At 38.6% G+C, this 20,376-nt stretch overlaps 1 protein-coding gene across 2 annotated transcripts; it reads left to right on the forward strand.

Moving 5' to 3' along the window:
* Positions 1-225: 225 nt before the first annotated feature.
* On the forward strand, positions 226-16,459 carry nol10 (nucleolar protein 10). 2 transcript variants are annotated; one of them, XM_023352206.1, is made up of 21 exons: positions 226-343; positions 822-867; positions 964-1,062; positions 1,152-1,229; positions 1,315-1,352; positions 1,971-2,107; positions 2,193-2,258; positions 2,347-2,407; positions 4,079-4,164; positions 4,426-4,504; positions 5,239-5,388; positions 5,530-5,596; positions 6,500-6,552; positions 10,087-10,213; positions 11,306-11,385; positions 11,517-11,615; positions 11,931-12,023; positions 13,176-13,352; positions 14,803-15,104; positions 15,189-15,291; positions 15,891-16,459. In XM_023352206.1, exons 1-21 carry the CDS (start codon positions 278-280, stop codon positions 16,032-16,034), a joined length of 2,151 nt encoding a protein of 716 aa, XP_023207974.1. In that variant the 5' UTR covers positions 226-277; the 3' UTR covers positions 16,035-16,459. The 2 variants fall into 2 exon arrangements, with proteins under 2 accessions (XP_023207974.1, XP_023207973.1); XM_023352205.1 differs by having other exon boundaries at positions 235-343; positions 1,152-1,352.
* The last annotated feature ends 3,917 nt before the right edge of the window (positions 16,460-20,376 follow it).

The raw sequence follows: 20,376 nt of genomic DNA on the forward strand, positions 1-20,376 counted from the left end.
CTAGGGGACTCCGTACTCTAAAATAAGGAATACATTTCCGCAGCAAAAGAAAAACCCCGAAAATTTGAAATTAATCTCAGAAATATTCTTGAAAAAACTCGTACATTTCTAAGTTTGAAAAGTAAAAAATAAAATAAAATAAAATTATACAAAAATTTCTAAGTTTTTAAAATGACCAGAATGCTAAGCGGATGTTGTTTCTAGCCGGACACTTTATAGAGACTCACAGGTTGCCGGGGTACAACAACGTGTATGAGGAATCGACGAACCCCTAGAAATGCAGATTTCAAACGTGAACGATGTGAAGATTTACAATCTAAGTTATGGAAAGTCCCTCCCTGAGGTATAATACTCCATGCGATCAAAGTTACTGTAGCGGTTTAATTGATATTGCTATCTCAGATGCTATTTACTACAGTGGCTATTACCACCAAAGTAGACTTTACATGCTACTCGCCAAAAAGCAGCATAAATAGAAATGCATTGATGAACCATAATATTCTCGTGTGTCGTGTGCCTTTTCCTTATTAGCCAATTGATTATGTAAGGTAGCAACATTCGGCTTTAATTTATTGCATTGATTGATTAATTCCGAGGTGTTGTATTGCCCTTTTTATTTTTCTGTATAATAATGCTGAAAGACAAAACACACCGGTGATTCAAAAGTAGCACAAGAGCACCTCAACGGTGTGTAATCAGTCCTTTACTGTTTTCTATAACACGACTGTGCTGGCTTAAATAAGTGTGGGGATTATAGAATTCAAAATTCTCCTGTTTTTTTTATCTGTTGAAATATCCTCACTTCTTTCTACTTGTTGCAGTGGTTGTCAGATCGAAAGAAAAGACAGCTTCAGAAAAAAGATGTTGGTGAGTGGGTCGCTTCATTGTCAGCACTGCAGACAAGTTAATTTGTTCAAAGTTTTAAGCATTGCTTTCCCCTTCCTTTTTATTTTTGTTTTTCAGACATCCAGCGGCGGATTGAACTCATTCAGGACTTCGAGATGCCCACAGTGTGCACCTCTATCAAAGCGTCCCGAGACGGTCAGTTCATCCTGGCAGCAGGTAAGACCATCTTTTGGCTTCAGAAAACCCTTCTGTAATTTATCACTGCAGAAAGATGAAAACGCTCATTGACTGTATTTTCCCCTCAGGAACATACAAACCCAGAGTTCGCTGCTATGACACATATCAGCTGTCCCTTAAATTTGAACGATGTTTGGATTCAGATGGTAGGTTTTTCTCGTGTATCTTTTCTAGCCCCTTCTGGAACATTGGGTTTTACTGTTTTCTTTTTTCTTCTTCTTCTTCTTACAGTTGTGGCTTTTGACATCCTGTCAGATGATTACTCAAAGGTGAGAGATTTTGTTCTTAATTATTGATTTCCAGTTTGTTTTTCGCTACACAGTCACGTCCGTCAATGGCAGATGGAATATTGTTCAGAGCCATAATTGTTTTATTTATTTATTTATTTTTTGATAAACAGGTCTATTGATCCTAACAGGGTTTTGCTTTAACTGCAGACATAGAGAAAAACCCAGGTAACACATCAAACTTTCTTACCTGACAAACGTCATGCTTTGCCATGATCTGAATTGGATTGAACTGTTTCTCTCCATAAAACAAAAGCTCTGTGAGTTGAAACAGAGGTTAAAGTTAGAAGAAATCTGCCCTCTTCACCTATTTGCTTCCATGAATCTAGTAAAATGTTGCTGCATGGAAGATCTTTGGCAAAACAAGGTTTTCTGTGTGGTCAAAAGTTGCCATAAATGATAAAAAAATATCTTCTTGTTATCAAAGTATATTCACTGTGGTGATGAAGCAGAACATGTGGTGTTTTCAGCTCATTGTCCTATTTTCTAATAACTGCTAAAATTGTTGCTGCAGTAACAAGATTGGAACTTGAGCTCACCCAAACATTTTTAACTGCTCTTAGGTTTCAGCGTGCCGATAATCTCTGTGTTCTCTTGCAGCTGGTTCTTTTGCAGTGCGACCGCCATGTGGAGTTCCACGCCCAACAAGGCCACTACTACAAGACTCGGATCCCAAAGTTCGGACGGGACTTTTCCTACCACTATCCCTCCTGCGACCTCTACTTTGTGGGGATGAGGTGAGACTGGAAAGCAGTGTTAGCTGGTGAGGGCAACTTTTGTTTCCCTCACAAAAGTTTCCCTAATGCTTGTTTTCACTCACAGTTCCGAGGTGTACAGACTGAACCTGGAGCAGGGGCGCTTCCTCAACTCCCTTCAGACAGACGGCGTGTACGTACTGAGAGATGCTTGCTTATCTCGAGGCTTGCATGATTTGTCGTCTTTGTTCATGATGGATTTTTGTTTTGTCATCACCCAGGGAGAACAATGTTTGTGACATCAACCCTGTTCATCATTTATTCGCAACTGGAACCTCTGAGGTGAGCGCTGCGTTTTTTGATGCCCATGTTGTGGCCTGTCACGATAACAAATTTTGCTGAGCGATTAATTGTTTTAAAAAAAATTATTGCAATAAATGATAATATTGTTTGAAGACCATTTTAATCTGATCTAAATCAGTCATATTCAACATGTTATATTGTCTTGTCTGCAGCATGTGGGGTTTTGATGACAGTCTGTATACATACGCTGTTTACACATCAGTTTCTAAACTGACTTAAAAATGCTCGTCTCCTTGTCTCTGGTTGCCACAGTTTGCAACAACTCAGAAACTAAATTTACTCTTGCAGCGTCTAGTTGTCACTCTGGTCTGCGGGTCCTCCAGGCAGTTAGTTGACGTATTATTGCAAACACTTTGCAAGCAGTGTAAATATAAGCAAGAAAGCACACACTCCAATATAGGTAGCAGCTATCTTGTGCATTTCCAATGTTGGCTACTTCCACAGGACACACAAACTGAGATTATAATTTTTGCTGCTTTCATTCTGAGCTATCTTGTTTGCTGAAATGAAAGTAAAATCTTTAAGAAAAGCTGTCCTGCTTGCTGTAAACATACAACTTACCTCATTTGCATGTGCATAAGAAACTCAAATGAGGTGTGTCTGCTGTTTTCTGTTGTGACCTCCCACGCTTACAACACCAAATCCCACGCTCAGTGACACCTCTCAACACCTCACAACAATGTCCTATGCTGTTCAAGCATTAGTGCTCCCGAAACGAACACTTCTTTTGTTGTTTCAGCAACAGACGTTTAGTTTTAATGAAAAGCTCTCAGATGGAACAGAGCTCAGTTGTTAAACTTGAGCGTTCCAAGCCTACATTTGATAAACAAACATGGTTGTTCATTGCACAGGAAATACTCTTATCATAAAAAAAACATAAAAATTATGCTTAGACGAATTAAAACATTCATTCCATTTTTTGGAATGTAACACACATCCAGTCAAGAAACATTACACCAGAACCATATCAAATTAAATCATCAATAAACCAACACAGCTTAAAGAAGAATAAGTCACAATTTCTCTTTATTCACTTAAGTTCGAATTTTAACAATTTAAAAACCTGTTTATAAACTAGATCATTTTTATCCTTACAATTAGACAATCGAGTTAAAAGAAGGTAGGCTTTATTTTTACCCTTTATTTTAGTTTGGATGTTTAATGTGGTTGAAGAAGTCTTTTAATAATTTTTTTGCATTGGAGGATTTTAGGACCACAAATTGTTGGATTAATTGTTTTTGTGGTTTACCCAAGAGCTGAATAATATATCTTTTTAATCATTTTCATTCAGTAAAAGCAGAACTGTTGTTCATGAGTCAACACTAAATCAACACTTAACATTTTTCGGCTACTTTTTAAAGGTGTGATATAATCTGTTATTTTATTTTTTGGTGATTTCTGAGAAGCTGTTGATTAAAGTTGAGTTTTAAGTTGAAGGAATCTTAACATTTGAATTAGGAAGCCGCTCCCCGAGCCAACATGATGGAGCCAAACACTTTAGGCCAGCAGTGTGAAGAAAACACTCTAGTCTTTATGCTGCAGCATCTATTCGAAGAGTAATTTAATCACTGAAAATGCATGCTACTTCTCTGTTAAAACTCTAAACTGTGATTTTCTGACTGGCTGTGATCTGCTCTGTCTGTTCACCAGGGAAGGGTCGAATGTTGGGACCCTCGCATCCGGAACCGAGTGGGCGTTCTGGACTGCGCCCTGAGCAGCCTGACTGAAGGAACAGAGTAAGCACCGAGTTGCCACGCTCAGATTGTCGCGTCCTCTCGGATGATCTCAGCGTGCCGATGCATATGTAGCCACATGGTGCTTTTCTCCCTGAAAAACAGGCAGCAAGCTGTGAAAATGAAGGCTGCATGTTGAAATATCAGACTTTTCTTTGAGTCAGAGCAAGTTTCCAGCTCCAGTCTGTGTCAGACATCATATCTGTCTTTGAGTTTTACGTTTGCTCTTTGTGGTGATTGCTGTGACTTTCTGATTGCTGACAGGGTTCAGGGTTTACCGTCCATCAGTGCGCTGAAGTTTAATGGTTCCCTCACCATGGCAGTAGGCACCAGCACTGGACAGGTGAGTTCAACAGAAAAGCCTCAACTTCATTTTGTGACTATTTAAATTAAAAAAAACTACAACATAGAGTTTTATTTACACAAAATCTCCTTTTAGTGTAAATTTTGGCTATTATACTGCACCATATATTTATGAAAATAAACCCCTTTCATATCTATTAGCAAGCAAGATGTTTTATTGCAGAAACATAATATCATACTGAAAAAGCCTGTCAGTATTAGTTGGGATTAGGACATTTTAGGATTTTTTTAAAATTGCACTTTATTATTTTATGTTTTTTATTTTTTTTTTCAAAATCACAAACCACAATTATTGTGGCGCCTACTATTTGCAGTAATAAAACCCCGTTCCCTTAGCAACCATTAGATGCTTTCTAATTGCCAACTGGTTGCTTGGCTGGCATGCCTATAGAAACCCATCTGTCCTACCATCAAAAACATAAAGCGGTCTGTATCTGATGAGACTAAAATTGAGCTTTCCAGCTACAAAAACTCCAAAAGGATTTGGTGCAAAACACAGAGCAATAAGGTGAAAAAGCACTTTATGCCCACTATTAAGGAAAGCAGGGGATCTGTGACGCAGTGGGACATTTTAAATGGAAAAATGGACATACCCTACCTGTGAAAGCTACATTTTATATCAGAACAGGAAAAAAAGTAAAGAAAATAGGTATTTTATGTGTTCTCTTGTGATTGTTACTGATTCCCTCTCTCCACTTTGTCTTTTTCTCCCAGGTGCTGCTGTATGACCTGCGTTCCAGCCAACCGCTGCTGGTCAAAGATCACTTCTACAACTTGCCAATCAAATCTTTGAACTTCCACGACCAGCTGGACCTCATTGTGTCGGCTGATTCCAAGATCATAAAGATCTGGAACAAAGACTCGGTAAGGAAGAACAGCGAGTCAATATTCTGCTGTCTGCCAGTATTTATTAAATGAGTCAGAGAGAAAAAAAAAACAATATACAGTTGAAGATGTGTTGTGATGTCTATAAATTGCATTTGTCTTTTCTACTCTGCTCTGCAGGGGAAGCTGTTCTCCTCCATACAGCCACAGAGCGACCTCAATGATGTCTGCATGTACCCCAATTCAGGTACGAACATTACTTTTTATGATTGCTGCACATTCTTGAAACTGTGAGAAAGTAGACAGTCGTCACTTCTTTTTGTTGTGACTGAAACATTAATGGTATCTTGGCAATAAGAACCAGTATTTTAGGTGGAAGTATTATGTCGAAGGAGAAATTTTGTGTTGTTCAAAGCTCAAGATTTAGTTTAACTGTTTTATTTAAGTCAACAAAAACAGTTGAATTCATGGATTTATTTTGTTGTTACTCTAGCTGTTGAACATGTCATGATTAGGAAGATGCCTGTAATTTTACATATTTCAAACGTCAAATCAAATGTCAACATCAGAAATAACAGAATTTTTTTTCCCTGTTTTACCTCTTTAATTAACACCAGAACCACCATGAATACCAAATCTTGTAAGCAATAAAAAATATATTCAAGAAAAAATACTTGTGCTCACTTTGCTGTTATAAGTAGAATAAGAGTTGTCTAGAAAAATAGAAAATGATAGAAATTAAATTATAGAAATTAATAAATGAAATAATCTTCCTACTAAATGATTTTCAAGGTTAATATATATTGTAGTTTTAATAATCTCAATATAATTTTTTTCTGAATTAGAATAAGGCTCATCCAGGGAGCCAGGTTTTTTGTTTTGTTTTTGTAAATGATTGACCTCTAGGGGGCGCCATTTTGTAAAATTTTCCAGCGGCCCATTTCTTTACAAGCTCTCTTCAATTGTCAGTTTGCCATTGAAATGAGAAAAAAATATTTCTGAACTTATTATTCATACTAATAATATTATTATTACTAATATTATTTTTTTAAATTAAACTTACCTTCATTCTACAGCAGAGCTTTCTGATCAGAGTTATTGTTTACTGTCTTTGTCTTACGTTCCTCACTGTGTTGTATGTCATGAACAGGAATGCTTTTCACGGCCAATGAAGACCCCAAAATGAACACGTTCTACATCCCGGTGAGTACGGAGACGCCATGATCACTACATGTTCATGTGCAACACTGCCTCACTGTGTGATAGAAGCAGACAGACAGACATGGACCCAGTCATGAATTAATGAGATGTTAACAGTGCCATTCAGGATTTTACATCCACTCATCCTTTTTAAAGTGGTTGGTTTCTTGACTTTTAAATATGGTCCACCATTCCTAACAGGAAGCACTCCAAGGTCATTCAGGACCCTTATTGTAAGCTTTGTCCTTTTGAAAATGAGTTTTCTGCTAGAAAACCCAGTTTTGTGAACGTTTCACTCATTTGCCCAAATTTTCCTCTCCCCAATAAAACCAAGGCTTCTTCAGAACTAAGAAGCCCATCATAAGCTAGAAAATGCTGTAAAATCAAGGATGGTAGAAGCCAGTTCACATCAACAGGGACTGTTGTTGTGAATTGACGCTCAGAATTGGCAGCTGTCCACATGGTAGAACCATATGACTCCTGGAGGAAAGACGGGACAGAGATTGAGCTGTTTGGTCACAGAGATGAGTGGTATGAAGTAGTAAAGATGATGCTTGCTGGTTGTGGAGTGAATAAAATACTCCACACCACATTAAGCAAAGGTTGAGGTTGGAATGGCCCAACCTCAACCTTATGCATAAGGTGACTCTATTTAAACTTCTGAGTAACTCTGTAGAAGCAGACAACAAAAGAAGAGAAGTCAGTTTGTTTAGAAAGAGAACAGATCAGAATAGCGTGTGTGTGTGTGCGTGTGTACTGTAAACTCTGCTCTGCTTTGTGTAAATGAGGACATTCCTGGTTGGATAAACCTTTCATCCTAGATACAATGACAAGGTGACAAAGTAATCTTTGCCAGATTCCCAGAAAACTTATTTCATGACATTTTTATAACAACTTTTTGAAGTTTACTAAACATGTAGTATTTAGTTGTGTACTGATTCTTGTATATCTCAGAACAGTGGAGTCAAATTCAGGTTTTAATCCAGTCAGATACACTCAGACGGCTGAACAATGCAGCATAGTCACACTCTGTGCATTCAAAAAATGCCACTTAGTAAACCAGACTAGGACCATCTTTGATTAACTCGTAAAACTCTAAATTGGACCATAAAAAGGGACTTTTTACTATGAAAATAAAAACAAATTATTTTGTCCACAAAATTTATTCAGCACAACTACACGTAGGTTTGTGGTTGTGCTGTTGGAGCTGGATTAAAGATAAATGGTTTTAGCTAAAGTGTGTTTATAGCAGTGTTAAACATGAAAACACAGAAAACTCTTTACAATTCATAAAGAAAACAAATTTCATCAGTCTCCCAAACAGAATATGCTTTAAAGTTGTTCAACATCTAAAAAAACAGGCCAGTATTTCAGTGAAATACTTGACGAAAGAAGATGGAAGAATCTTATTTACATTGGAGGCACACTTGTTGTATTTCAGCTGTGATAAATTGATTGCTTCAACTTAATGGGTCTCTGGGTTAGAACCTGTTGAGCCACTTGCGCACCTGGTGTTCTTTCTCAACGTTAATTCAAAGAGTGATGCATTTTTCTGAGAAGTGCAGTTCTGATCTGAGATCAGTCTTGACTTGTTTTTATCGCTTCTAGTCCTGAGTCTTTACTGAGTCAGAGTCAATGAAGTGCCTAAAATACGCTGGGACTTGTAAATGCAGCCCGTTGATGTTTTTGAGATGTTTCCTTCAGAAGAGACTTGATCAGCTTCATGTGCTGTGATGGAACTGAAGAACGATTGGACGCTGGATTGGGTTTAAATTGGCGACATGACATTTTGTCCAGAGTCAACCTACAGTAAAATAGTCTTTTTCATGTTGGCTGAGCGGGTTAGATATCAAGCGAAAATGCATAACATTTCCCACCATGATTGCATAACCCTTAAGCAAAGATTACACTGAAAGCCATCGCTGCTCATATCAGCAAACGAAGACATCAACATGCCACCATTATTAAAGAGGGAGCAAAGTTCTGAGCTGATGCAATTTTCAATAAATAACAATTTGTACTTGATTCTTCCCCATCTAACCACAACCCATGATCCAGTTCAGTAAGAGTTTAAACTTTAAGTAACAGTTTTTTTGACTGTTAAACATTTACTTACTTTTTTTTGCCCATACTATTTAGTTCTAAAGCAAATTACATTAACTTTTACATTAAAACCGTAAGCTTCCATTGTGATTAAAATATTGCATATTTATTTCCAACACAGCTTACATGGCATAGAAATAACCCACAAGATTAAAGAATAAATCCCAAATTGGGTAATCACAAATATTTAGAAGCATCTCTCATTTTTGTCCTTTAATTCATTTAAAGGTTTTCAGTGTGTATTCCTCTGGTGTATTGTAAGCCTGGCGGGCCACCAGGCTTTTCTAAGCATTACTTTTTTATTTAAGTCTTTTTAAAATGTTTGCATTTTTTACAATTTTATAGTTGGTGTTCAGGTATTAATCTTCCAATCTTTCAATAACACATATCAAGTGATATTTTAAAATTTCCTTTCAGCTTTAAACATTTTTTACTCAAAAACACGGTGGGCTGCTGGATGAATGAGTGTCCAAGCACCAAACCACCAGGCTTAGCAAGTTTTTTGGGGAAAACCTTGAGTTTTAAACACTGGAAATAAACTTGCTGGTAAGGAAATAGAGAAAACAAGGAAAAATATTAACTTTCATGATTTTTTTTTTTTTTTTTTTTTTTTTTTTTTTTTTTTTTTTACCCCTCCAGGGGGTCTTTTTGTGGGCTCTAGTGTCCCTTTTACGAAAGTAGGCTGACAGGAATGGGGTAGGAGAGGAGGGAAGACATGCGGCAAATGTCGCCGGGTCCGGGAGTCGAACCCGCGACGGCCGCATCGAGGACTCAAGGCCTCCAAATATGGGTCGCCCTAACCCCTACGCCACCACGGCACGCCCAACTTTCATGATTTTTAAAAGTGTGGAATTTTAATTTGAGTATATTTACAGGTTTTATGTTAGATTGTACATTATCCATCTGCTCCATTATCCATTCATTTAATCATCTGTCTGTTCATCCATCCATTCCACTCTCGTTCCTTCTTACATTCTGCTTTTGCATTTTTAATATTTAAAGCCCAAGATACGTGCAAAATTTTGTCAGAAATTCTTAGAAAACCTCCTGTGGAGAATTTTTAATAAAAGATCAGTTTGAGAAAAGCAATAAGCAGATAAAATCTTGTTTTAGTTGGTTTCCAGTCAGCTGTTTACATCTGAGCAGAAACTCTGTCACTGAAAACGATTCCAAACAGGAGTGTGAAAATATCACACTCACAGGAGTTGTAAATGTTTGCAAACTTGCTTTTTATATGTAAGATCATTTCAGTCCATCACAACGTTTTAAGTGAAAACTTCGCCTTGTGTCCTACAAAGACGCACCGTTCACTTCTGACTGTAATGGAAATGTTTGGGAGCAGCCAGGCTATTTTTGCTTCAACAAATACACGCCAGATTTCTCTGAGAGTCTAAATATGAGTCGTGTTTGAAGCGTGCCGCTCCTGTGTTTCAGGCTTTGGGCCCGGCTCCTCGCTGGTGCTCGTTCCTGGACAGCCTGACGGAGGAGCTGGAGGAGAGCCCGGAGAGCACGGTCTACGACGACTACAAGTTTGTCACTCGCAAGGACCTGGAGAATCTGGGTGAGACATCGCCGCAGTGAAATGCTCTAATGATGAGACTCTCAGTTCCCAGGAACTGAGAGCCTCTGTGCTGAGCAGAGGCCTGGGGGATTGATTGAGAGACTCTAGGTATGCAGGCAGAGAACCCTGGAGGGGTTGAATGAACACTGGAATGCAGCCTCAGCAGTAGCGAGATCAGATTACAGCAGAGGAGGAAGCGGGTTGGTTGGTGTGGAATAAAGGGAGATGGGCTGGGGGGTTGGTCCTGAGGGACAGCGGTGTTGATTTACAGGATCCGTGGCTCTTACATAACCATGCAGGGGTCTACCGAGTTTACGGATTGACATTCCCAGGAAAAGCAGGTTGCTCCACTTTCTGGGAGTTCCTGCTGTTGCAGGCTTGAACTCGTCCAGCGTACATCTGCTACCACTCACACCTCACCCACTAATGAACTGAAGAGATGCTTCATCAGGTTCTGATGATGAGTTTTATACACTTTTTTTTCTTCTGCATAAAAAAAGCATAAGTAACCAATATAGAAGAAATTGCTCACGTTTAGTAACTTTCTCAATATACATGAAAATATATTTTTGAGTTTAATATTTTTCCATCTTTATTATCTGACTTTTGTGTGTTTCTGGCCAATCTCACATTTATAAATGCTCCCAATAATTTTAGCCACAGGTGAGGTGATATAGGAACATATAAAGGTGTAAATTCCAGTTCCAAAGTACGTGTTCCTCGACCTGCAAAAGCAGATCCCACTAATTATTGTAATGGCAGAAAAATATTCAGTGACTCATTGTCAGTTTAACGTATGCACCAAATACAGTGGCAGAGAAAATGGTGAAAAGATCAACTCACAGTTCTCACCCAAATCTTCTGTTTAATGGTTGTAATATTTTAATAATACAGTGGAAGCCCAGTATTTGTAGTGGTTAGTGACCGTTTTTTTTTTTTTTATCTTAACAGGACAAATGTGTAGAAGCTGTTCAAATAGGATCATAGTTTGGCCCCCCAAAAAATCAAAGATAAAATCAGCCGGATTCATCTTTTAAGGAACCATGAATGTATTTCTTTCGTGTGAATTCAGTTTTGATGTTTTTTCTCCAGGTTTGTCTCACCTGATTGGGTCGTCTCTCCTGAGAGCCTACATGCACGGCTTTTTCATGGACATAAGGCTGTATCACAAGGTGGGATGTCTGCTACTGTGTCGGGTTGTTTCACTCTGAAATATTTATTGGAACCATTACGGAGATCATGTGGCATCCGAATGTTGCCAAAAGGTCAAATATCACAATTGTAACATTTGACTCGGCTTCAGGTGAAAACCATGGCAAATCCTTTTGCGTATGAGGAATACCGCAAGGACAAGATCCGGCAGAAGATCGATGAATCCAGAACGCAGAGAGTCCAGGTTCAGGTGAGGAGTGCTGGAAAGATGACAAACTTTCCCATAAGTACTGTTTTGTGGTGCAACCTTTTCTTACATTAGTCTTATTCAATAGCTGCTCATTGCAGACAAGATTCCCCAGGTTTCAACCAGCTGAGCTGTTGCAACACATCAAAATATTTGTGTCCTCTCATCCTGTCCGAACTGGCTCCAAATGTGGAAAAAACATTATGAGCTCTAAGAACGCTAGACTTGGAAGTGTAATTTGAGGATGTGAACAGCAGTCTGTGTCATCAGACTTTGTGTTTGTTTGTATCGAAAGTACATTTTGTTGTGATGAGACAGAAGCTGCCGAAGGTGAACAAGGAGCTGGCTCTCAAGCTGATGGAGGAGGGAGATGAAGAGGCAGAGCTGGCTTCCAGGAAGAAGAAGGGCAAGGTAGGAAAATATGACGGCACACCAGTTGGAGCGGTCACACCTTGTCACTTCTCAGAAATAATAACTGGTTTTTATGGTGGCCCTGAGGTGCAAACCACTTCAGCAAATTGAAAGCACAATTACAAATTACGAAAGCACTACAACATTAACGAAAACACTACATTAACGAAAGCACTACAACATTAACAAAACGGAAAGGGTTTGTCCCAGTTGGAGACCTAAGAAATCGCTGATTGGGCAATAGGCATGAATATGTATACGCAGAGTCCTATTACGTCACCGCCATCTTGACAGTGGCAGTGGAGAAAACATGCTGCGTGGACTAGTTTCAACGGTTTTACTGCACAAAGTGGACCCACTGCCTTTACTTTACATTTTTTAATTCATATCTTGAAATAGCAAATGCACATTGAATTATGGAATTGTGTTAATATGTTCATGAATACATCACTGTAAAGGTATGTGTGTGTGTTCATCAATAAAAACGATTTATCAGAATCAGCTGTATCAAATGCAATTATTGTGCCCCAAAACAATTAAATAATCACATCAAAAAGTTCAAAACGTTGTCCTTTGTTTTGTTTTTTTTGTTTTTTTCATTCCTATATATAATAATGTGTGAGAGGTTGTGTCAGTGGCATTCATTAACTTGAAATACTTTGCAGAACGGCACTTTACGAAGTTCGGTCCATTTACTTGTATTAGCTTGATGGTAGATAAGCCACTTTCAATATTGCGGACGCTATAACGTATCGCAACAACTGACCGACCCGCTCAAGCGATAACTTCCGGTTCAAAAGCACTGTCACAATCAGCGATCTCTCAGATCTCCAACTGGGACATACCCTTTCTGTTTTGTTAATGTTGTAGTGCTTTCGTTAATGTTGTAGTGCTTTTGTAATTTGTAATTGTGCTTTCAATTTGCTGAAGTGGTTTGCACCTCAGGGCCACCGTAGGTTTTGGTTCATGATAAACTTGCAACATAATTTTTGTTTCATTATTGAAACTAAGAAAATGTTCCAAACTAACTTTGTCATTGTATCCCAACACATTTTACAGTCTACTCCAACAGACAACGGCTCAGTTAAGAGATCAAGTGATGAAATACTTATGACTTATTGACCGTTTAACCTTTGCACGCGACATCTGCAGGCTCTCCCCACCATCCTGGGAGACGACCGCTTCAAGGTGATGTTCGAGAACCCGGACTACCAGGTGGACGAGCAGAGCGAGGAGTTCCGGCTGCTCAACCCCATCGTCTCCAAGGTGGGACAGAAGAGGAAGAAGAAGCTGCGGCTGCTGGCTCAGCAGGAGGCCAACGTCCAGCAGGTAACATTTAATTGTGTGGTATGATGTTGACTTTTTATTACTTCTACCAGGAGGTTAGAGTTTGTTGATTTTGATATATGGTGGGGAAAATAAGTATGAAAAGAACATAATTTGGAGAAATAGCTATTTTCCCTGGTAAAGACGTGCAAAAGTCCACACAAAAAAAATTCAGATCCGATTATTTTTCTCTGAGATTTAAGTGTTGAACGTGCAATCAGATATCCAGAAGGCATCTGGTGTTTATAGGGTTATATGTTTTGGATTGTTATCCTGTCTGAAAGAACAAATCGTGGCCCATTTTCAATTTTTGGCAGTTTTATTGAGCTAAAGTGTCCTCGTATTTGTGTTTGTAATGTTTAAAACTCAAACAAGGTTCCAGGGTCCTTCAAAAATAAAACCAGGCCCACACTATTACACATCCCCCTCCGTACTTTACAGCGGGAATCAAATGTTGTTGTTTTTTTTATTTACATATTCATCATCTGTTTTACATGTATCTGCCCCAGAGGGTTTCCTGACAAAATCTCACTCTTAGTCACTTCTGACAAAAATCACACAGTGGCAGAATGAGAAATAGAAAGCTTTTTCCTGGTGTATGTGGAAAAAATATGACAATATGCATCAATACCTGACTTGGGAAGATTAACACACATTTTCCTTATTTGGATGGTATGTTTTATAATTTTTGAAGAGTGGTTAATAGAAATGGGCCTTTCCGTCCCACTTACAAGATTCTTACGCAGTCTTGAAAACTCTAGAATAGCATGGAGTTTGCTTTTATCATTTCCCAAATCAAGATAAATTTTGAAAAACATACATTTATGTTTATGTATTCTGTTGACGAAATGCACTTGCTTGCTATTTGTGGTATTTAGGTGATATTCTCAGGAGGAACTCAAGATTCCACACTTACAACTGCTTTATTCTGTACAAGTTCATGAGTTAGATTTTGAAATGGACAGTATTTATTTTTGTGAAGATGTCACAAAAACTGTGTAAATAGCTCTTCATTGTTGAATCTAGGCTTGCTGATCATCAAGAACTTTTTGCACATTTCTACCAATAATGCTGATGCTTGTGAAAAATGAAGTTTTTTTCATAATTATGTAATAGTAAGGTGCTTTCATTGTTATTTATCTTTTCCATACAATTTGGTCCAGAAGGTTCCAGCCAGACTTTGTATAAGAATGTTTATGAGTCAAGGAAAGCTAAAAGTATACATAAAGTTTCTCAGTTAAAATTGGAAAGTTGGAATTTAAGACAAACGTTTCATTAGGTTATTTTGGAACCTTAAACATAATCTGAAATCTTTGTGTTTAGTATGTTGGGCTTTACCGTTGCTACATGACTACAGTAGTTAGGTGTTTATGAGGAGGAAGACTGTGTTTAAAAAGGGACATTTAAACACCATCTTTATGTCATAATCACAAGAACAATTTTCTCTGGTTAGGCGGCAGATGAAGAAGAGGAGCCAGAAGGGCGAGCCAGCTCTGAGGAAGAGAGCTCTGACGACGACAAGAGCTGGGTGGAGGAGGTGAGGGAGCAGCGGCGGCTACTGTGGCAGGAGGACAGAGACCGACGGCGGCAGGAGAGGAGGGATGCTGACCGCAACACCGTCCTGCTGGAGCGGAAACAGGGCAGAGGAGACGAGACCGAGAGCAAGAAGACAAGTCAGCTGCAGTTTTATCAGCTCAAAGCCGGAGAGGAGTTCAGGAGTTTTGGCGACATGGCCCACAAGCAGAAACTGCAGAAGTACGTCGGGTTTACAGAGAATAGTTCTGTTCTGATCCGTCCCGTCCTCATCGCTCTGTTTGCTAAATGTTTGTTTGTTTTCAGGGCTTCTCTGGAGGAGAGGCTAAAGTTGGAGGAAAGCTCAGGAATCAGCAGCACAGCGGACACGGCGGTGGGCAGCAAACAGCTGACCTTCACTCTCAAAAAGGTACACGGGTGCAAATAATCCAGAGTTACTGTTGCTCCTGTAAATGTTTCACATCGTTTCGCTTCAGGAGAACGGCACGCAACAATAAAACATGGTGTTAGCTGTAAATGAAGCAGCTTAAGGTGAAGGGGAGCGAGCTGGGAAGGTCTTTGTGTTCATCTACAGAAAGATAATAAGTGCAGTGAGAGAAAGAAATGCTTACAATTTTTCACCGTAGTAAAAACAAACAGGCCCAGAGCATCACAGATCTTCTACTGTGTACAGCAATTGGCATGAGCTGCTTTCCCACTTTTTCAACCTTTGTTTCTGTCCAGATTGTTGCTGTAAAGCTCAATCTCATCTGAAGAGACCAAACACTGTCACTGAAAATCCTATTCATGTTTAGCAAATGCTTCACATTTATGAGGGAAGGACAGAAAAGGCGTCTCTCTGGCATGCCTCCAGGAAGTTTTTCTGCTAAATCGTCTTTCATAATAGCTATTTCCCAGTCAAAGATATACTGTTGTAATACAGAATATGGAAAATAGTGACAGCCAGGCTGTGACCTTACATCCACATATGGAAAAAGTTGAACATCCTTATTGATGTCCTGTGTGCAGTCGGAGCAGCAGAGGAAGCAGCAGCAGGCGGAGAGAGAACACCACGAGGAGAGGAAAAAGCTGAGACGCTCTGCCGGGCACCTGAGCAGCGCTCGTGGGAGAGGACGGGGGAGAGGAAGAGGAAGAGGAAGAGGCCGCTTCTGAAGAAAGACAGCACAACTGAGATCAAATGTGTCTTTGACTTTTTTTTCCACCTAGTCTCCTCCTGCCTGTGGTCGGAGAGATTAAATCAGACTGCAAGACCAGAAAATAAGTGTCAATCCGATTTAGTGGGAAGTTTGTTCAACTCCTGGGTGGTCTGAGCCCCCTGTCTGTGAACTCCATGGATATTAAAAACAGACTGCCGCTGTCAGTGTCTGTGTTAATGGTAAAACAAGATGACATGTCAGAGTCCTGTCTGCGAATAGATCGCTGGCTGGTTGAGATTTCAGGAAACTCCTCAAAAGGCTAGTTTCAAACCGGGAGAGGAACAAATGTGTTATTTTAACAATGTTTTGATATTTTCTATTGCTGACCCATAATTTTGTTAATGTATAAATTAAATTTTGCAATATATTTGTAGAAAGCTCTTCCTTCATTCATCATCTAAATTTAATGATTTTAGAAATCTTTTGACCATGGTTTTTGTGGTGTCCATTCACATTGTTGTTAGATTATTTTGCAGAATTATCGGATACATTTTAGTTCTTCACGAAAGCTTTATTACCTTATAACAAAAATGTATCTTTTCTATATTTCTTAACAAACTTGTCATCTACCCTCATAGTTGTATTATAAGCATGGCTGAAGCTATGAAAAAGCTCCTAGGTGAGAGGGCTGAATGTGCTTGCAGTCATTGCATTTTGTGCACAATGGAAACATCCCAAAAAAAAGTGTGAAACTTGTATCTAAGGATATTAATGAAAGGTTTAGTGGAAGGAAAAATGTTGTTTTTGAAAGCCAACACATAGAGATGTACCCAGAACACAAACTTCAGCTGTTGTGTTCTAGAACCACTGGGAAAGGGAAATAAAAGCCTGGACTGTCATCCGAAGTCCTCTTTTCAGATTAAGGTAATGTTTGCTGATCATTGTAGAGTTGAAGCTACGGACGACATCATGCATCTGCTTTTCCTGTGCATTTAACACAGTCCAGCCTAACTTATTCTGTGACAAACTGCAGAAGAGATACTTTTCAGAAAATGGAAAACGTATTGATCACAACAAAAGTGTCTTCAGCCAGATGCTTTTTCAGATCTCCTGACTCCTACAGGAAATCCCTCCTCCCCACAGCTGTAACAATGTCCTACAACTCTGAATAAACTCTGATAGTTTGAGTTCTACATCTAATTTTCCTTCTGAAGTGGTACAATATTATCAACTTGTCAGTTTGGATAAAAGCATCTGCCAAACGTATAAGCAACATTAACATAAATTCAAATATGCTAGAGGAAGCTAAAGACTTAACTTTTAATTTTGATGCATTCACAAACAAACTTTAAAAAAAAAATTGCCAATCCTCTCCAAACTAAACATAAATCCACAATTGACACCAATGTGAGCAATATATTTTCTCCTACCAAAACGTTCAGTCCCAGCTCTGTTCTGGGGTTTTATTTCCACCAGATTAGGATTCACAGAGAAAGATGATCTTTCTTTTTATATAAATAACAAATACATAATTTATTTCAATTAGAAGTAAAAGCTTGACACATTTCAAATATTAGGAAGCTAAAGGCCTTTGGACTCATTAAAATGCATTTGATTCTAGTGTGTGATTCATTTGTCAGATTTTGTGTGTAAAAATGTTTTTATTTGCCTATTATTTATTTTTAATTAAACCTAGACTTTCAGCAATGTAACATTTTAGCAAATCTTTGAATATCAAAGTATTTTTAATTTATTGTAATTTGATGACCATGTTGATGGGGGGTATTTTTTCTAAATGTGACATTTCCTACCTTTAATCCTTCCCTTCCCTCTAGTTTAAGGACACAGCCATTCAATCACCTGCTTTGTAAATAGAGAAAGAGAGAGGTTGAGTATAAATCGTGTTTTTGTCATCGGCACAGAGTGTAAATGGGGCTTGATGACTAACCTGCAGCCTCGTTTCCTCCTTTGTGTTGGCACATCAGTCACGTTGTTTCCCTGTGTAACACATCAACATCATTGTCCTTGCAAGCATCTTGTCTCCTTTTTCTTTCTCAAAGTTACGGCTTCACCATGGCAACCAACAAATAGGAGAGAAGAAGTAGGTCACTTAAAAGCTAAAATAAAACAGGATCTGAACAAAATAACACAATGTACCATTTAGGGCCACTGAGGCTGCATCTCTTTCAAAAATATCACATCAACCTAAGGATGATGCATCATAGGTCTTGTTTCAGGTCATTGCTGGCTCTTTTTCCTATTTCTTATAAACATAGCTTCCAGATAACGTTATAGATGATGTCTGTACCTGCTTATTGTGACTGAGAGACAGGTTTTTTATTTCTAAAAATGTTTGCATGCAAATGAAATGTGCACTAAAACTTACAGGACAATTGTCAACAGATTCCCCCACTTGCAATCACCCTCCACAAATCTGACCTGTTTGGAGGAGTGGTCAGAAAAAAATATATACAGTACAGACCAAAGGTTTGGACACACTTTCTCATTGAATTCAATGAGAAGGTGTGTCCAAACCTTTGGTCTGAACTGTATATATAGTCATTGAGAAAGATGTCCTGTATAGAGGTGGCTACTACCCATGTATTTGACACTAAAAACGTATGGAAGAAGGTGGTCTGGTCAGAGACAAAAACTAAGCCCAGCATACAAAATGCTATGTTTGGAGGAAAACTCACTCTGAAGGTCATTCTCGTGGCGAAGCACGACGGTCGCAGCTTCATGTCACAGGGTTCTTCTCTACAGAAGTTAGACTGAAGCTGGTCAGAATTTAGTGGAAGATGGATTGACCTATATAGAGTGCAATACTTTAAGAAAACCAGTTAACAGGTGAAAAAGTCTTAAGTCTGGCACAGAGTTTCACCTCCCAATAACGATCCTAAACATACAGCCAGAACTGTTATAATCAGGGGACACCAACATTTTCTATAGAAGTTGAAAAGGCTGGTGACATTTTGAAAAGAATAAATAAATAAAAACAGCCCTAGCATGTAAAATGTGCTCACTTTTATGGCAAAACTTAAGAACCAAAATTTTAAAGCTATTTTCAGGTTTTAAAGCATAGACAATACATCACACTTTTGGTTCAGTGTGAACACTAATAATATTAGCTGGCAGCAATGTCAACTTGGAAACCAACGCAGCCTTGAAACAAGCATAAAGTGTCTGTTTGCTTGGCAGGGCTCACATTGTGTTCTCAAATATTTCAGTGTTTTACACGTCGACCTGCTGCAACTTTGTATGTGGATAGCAGACCTCCGACACTTGAACGCGTAAACCTGTGAGTTTGTCCTTCTGTCTGTGTCTTTTTCCTGCATGGGGATCAAAGGAGTAAAATATGCTGATGCAGCCTTTTCACTGAGCTTCAGGCCAACACCCAGACTCACAAAAGATATTCCAGTGAAAATGTGGTCACTTTTGTCCTCATCTCCACACAGCCCGGAGCGTAATGTGTTGGAATCTGTGCTGAAAGAAGGATATGATGAGTCAGCAGAGTCAGATTAAACAATGGGGGCAGAAATGAGCTGAAAGTTGCAGGAATGAACCTCGGGCTACATTTAACCTTCTGACTGATTATTGGTAATATTTTTATTAGACACATGATACAGAACTTCTTTATCATCATAACATTTTGGTGTTTGGAATACTTCCTACTTTGTATTCCTGCACAAATTTGTGTTTGTCTGTCACAGAAAATCACAATATAATTTGTTGAAATTTCACAAGCTTTTGTTGTGTTCCTTAAAAATGAATTTAAAAAACTAAATAGTTTTTGTTGTACCTTCAACATTTCACGGGTGAAAAATTGCAAATGTTAAGTTATAACATATATAACATATATATCTGCAGGACAAACATGAGTTTGTTCTGCAACTTGTGAGGACGGAAAATTACATAAGTAATTAGTAACAGTCTGACGGCATCAGCCTGGTGAAGAAACCAGCCTTGGATGAGTCAACTACAAAAACGAACCTTTTAACTGAGTCTTTTTAATAAGGGTATTGTGGTAACATGCCTGACTTCACAGCCAAACCTAAATTGCAAGTGACTGTCTTCAGATTCAGTGAAAATGTGGAACATTGTGTTTCCCTGGAATATCTCATTGTTACAGCTCACTTTTTTTTCTTTTTTTTTTCTTGAAGCAAGAAGAGAAGAACAGCAACAATATATTCTAATATGTGAATTTAGGTACAATGTTGTGAAAGAGTGTTTACGCCTTGTATAACTTTTTTTGTTTCTTTCGTCAGACGTAACAATCTGACTAAATGCGATCATGCCATAGCATGTTTATCAGATTTAAGTCCAGATATTGAGTGTGCCACTCCAAAGACATTCAGGAG

This window comes from Xiphophorus maculatus, chromosome 19 (genome assembly GCF_002775205.1).
Source record: "Xiphophorus maculatus strain JP 163 A chromosome 19, X_maculatus-5.0-male, whole genome shotgun sequence".
Lineage (NCBI taxonomy): Eukaryota > Metazoa > Chordata > Actinopteri > Cyprinodontiformes > Poeciliidae > Xiphophorus > Xiphophorus maculatus.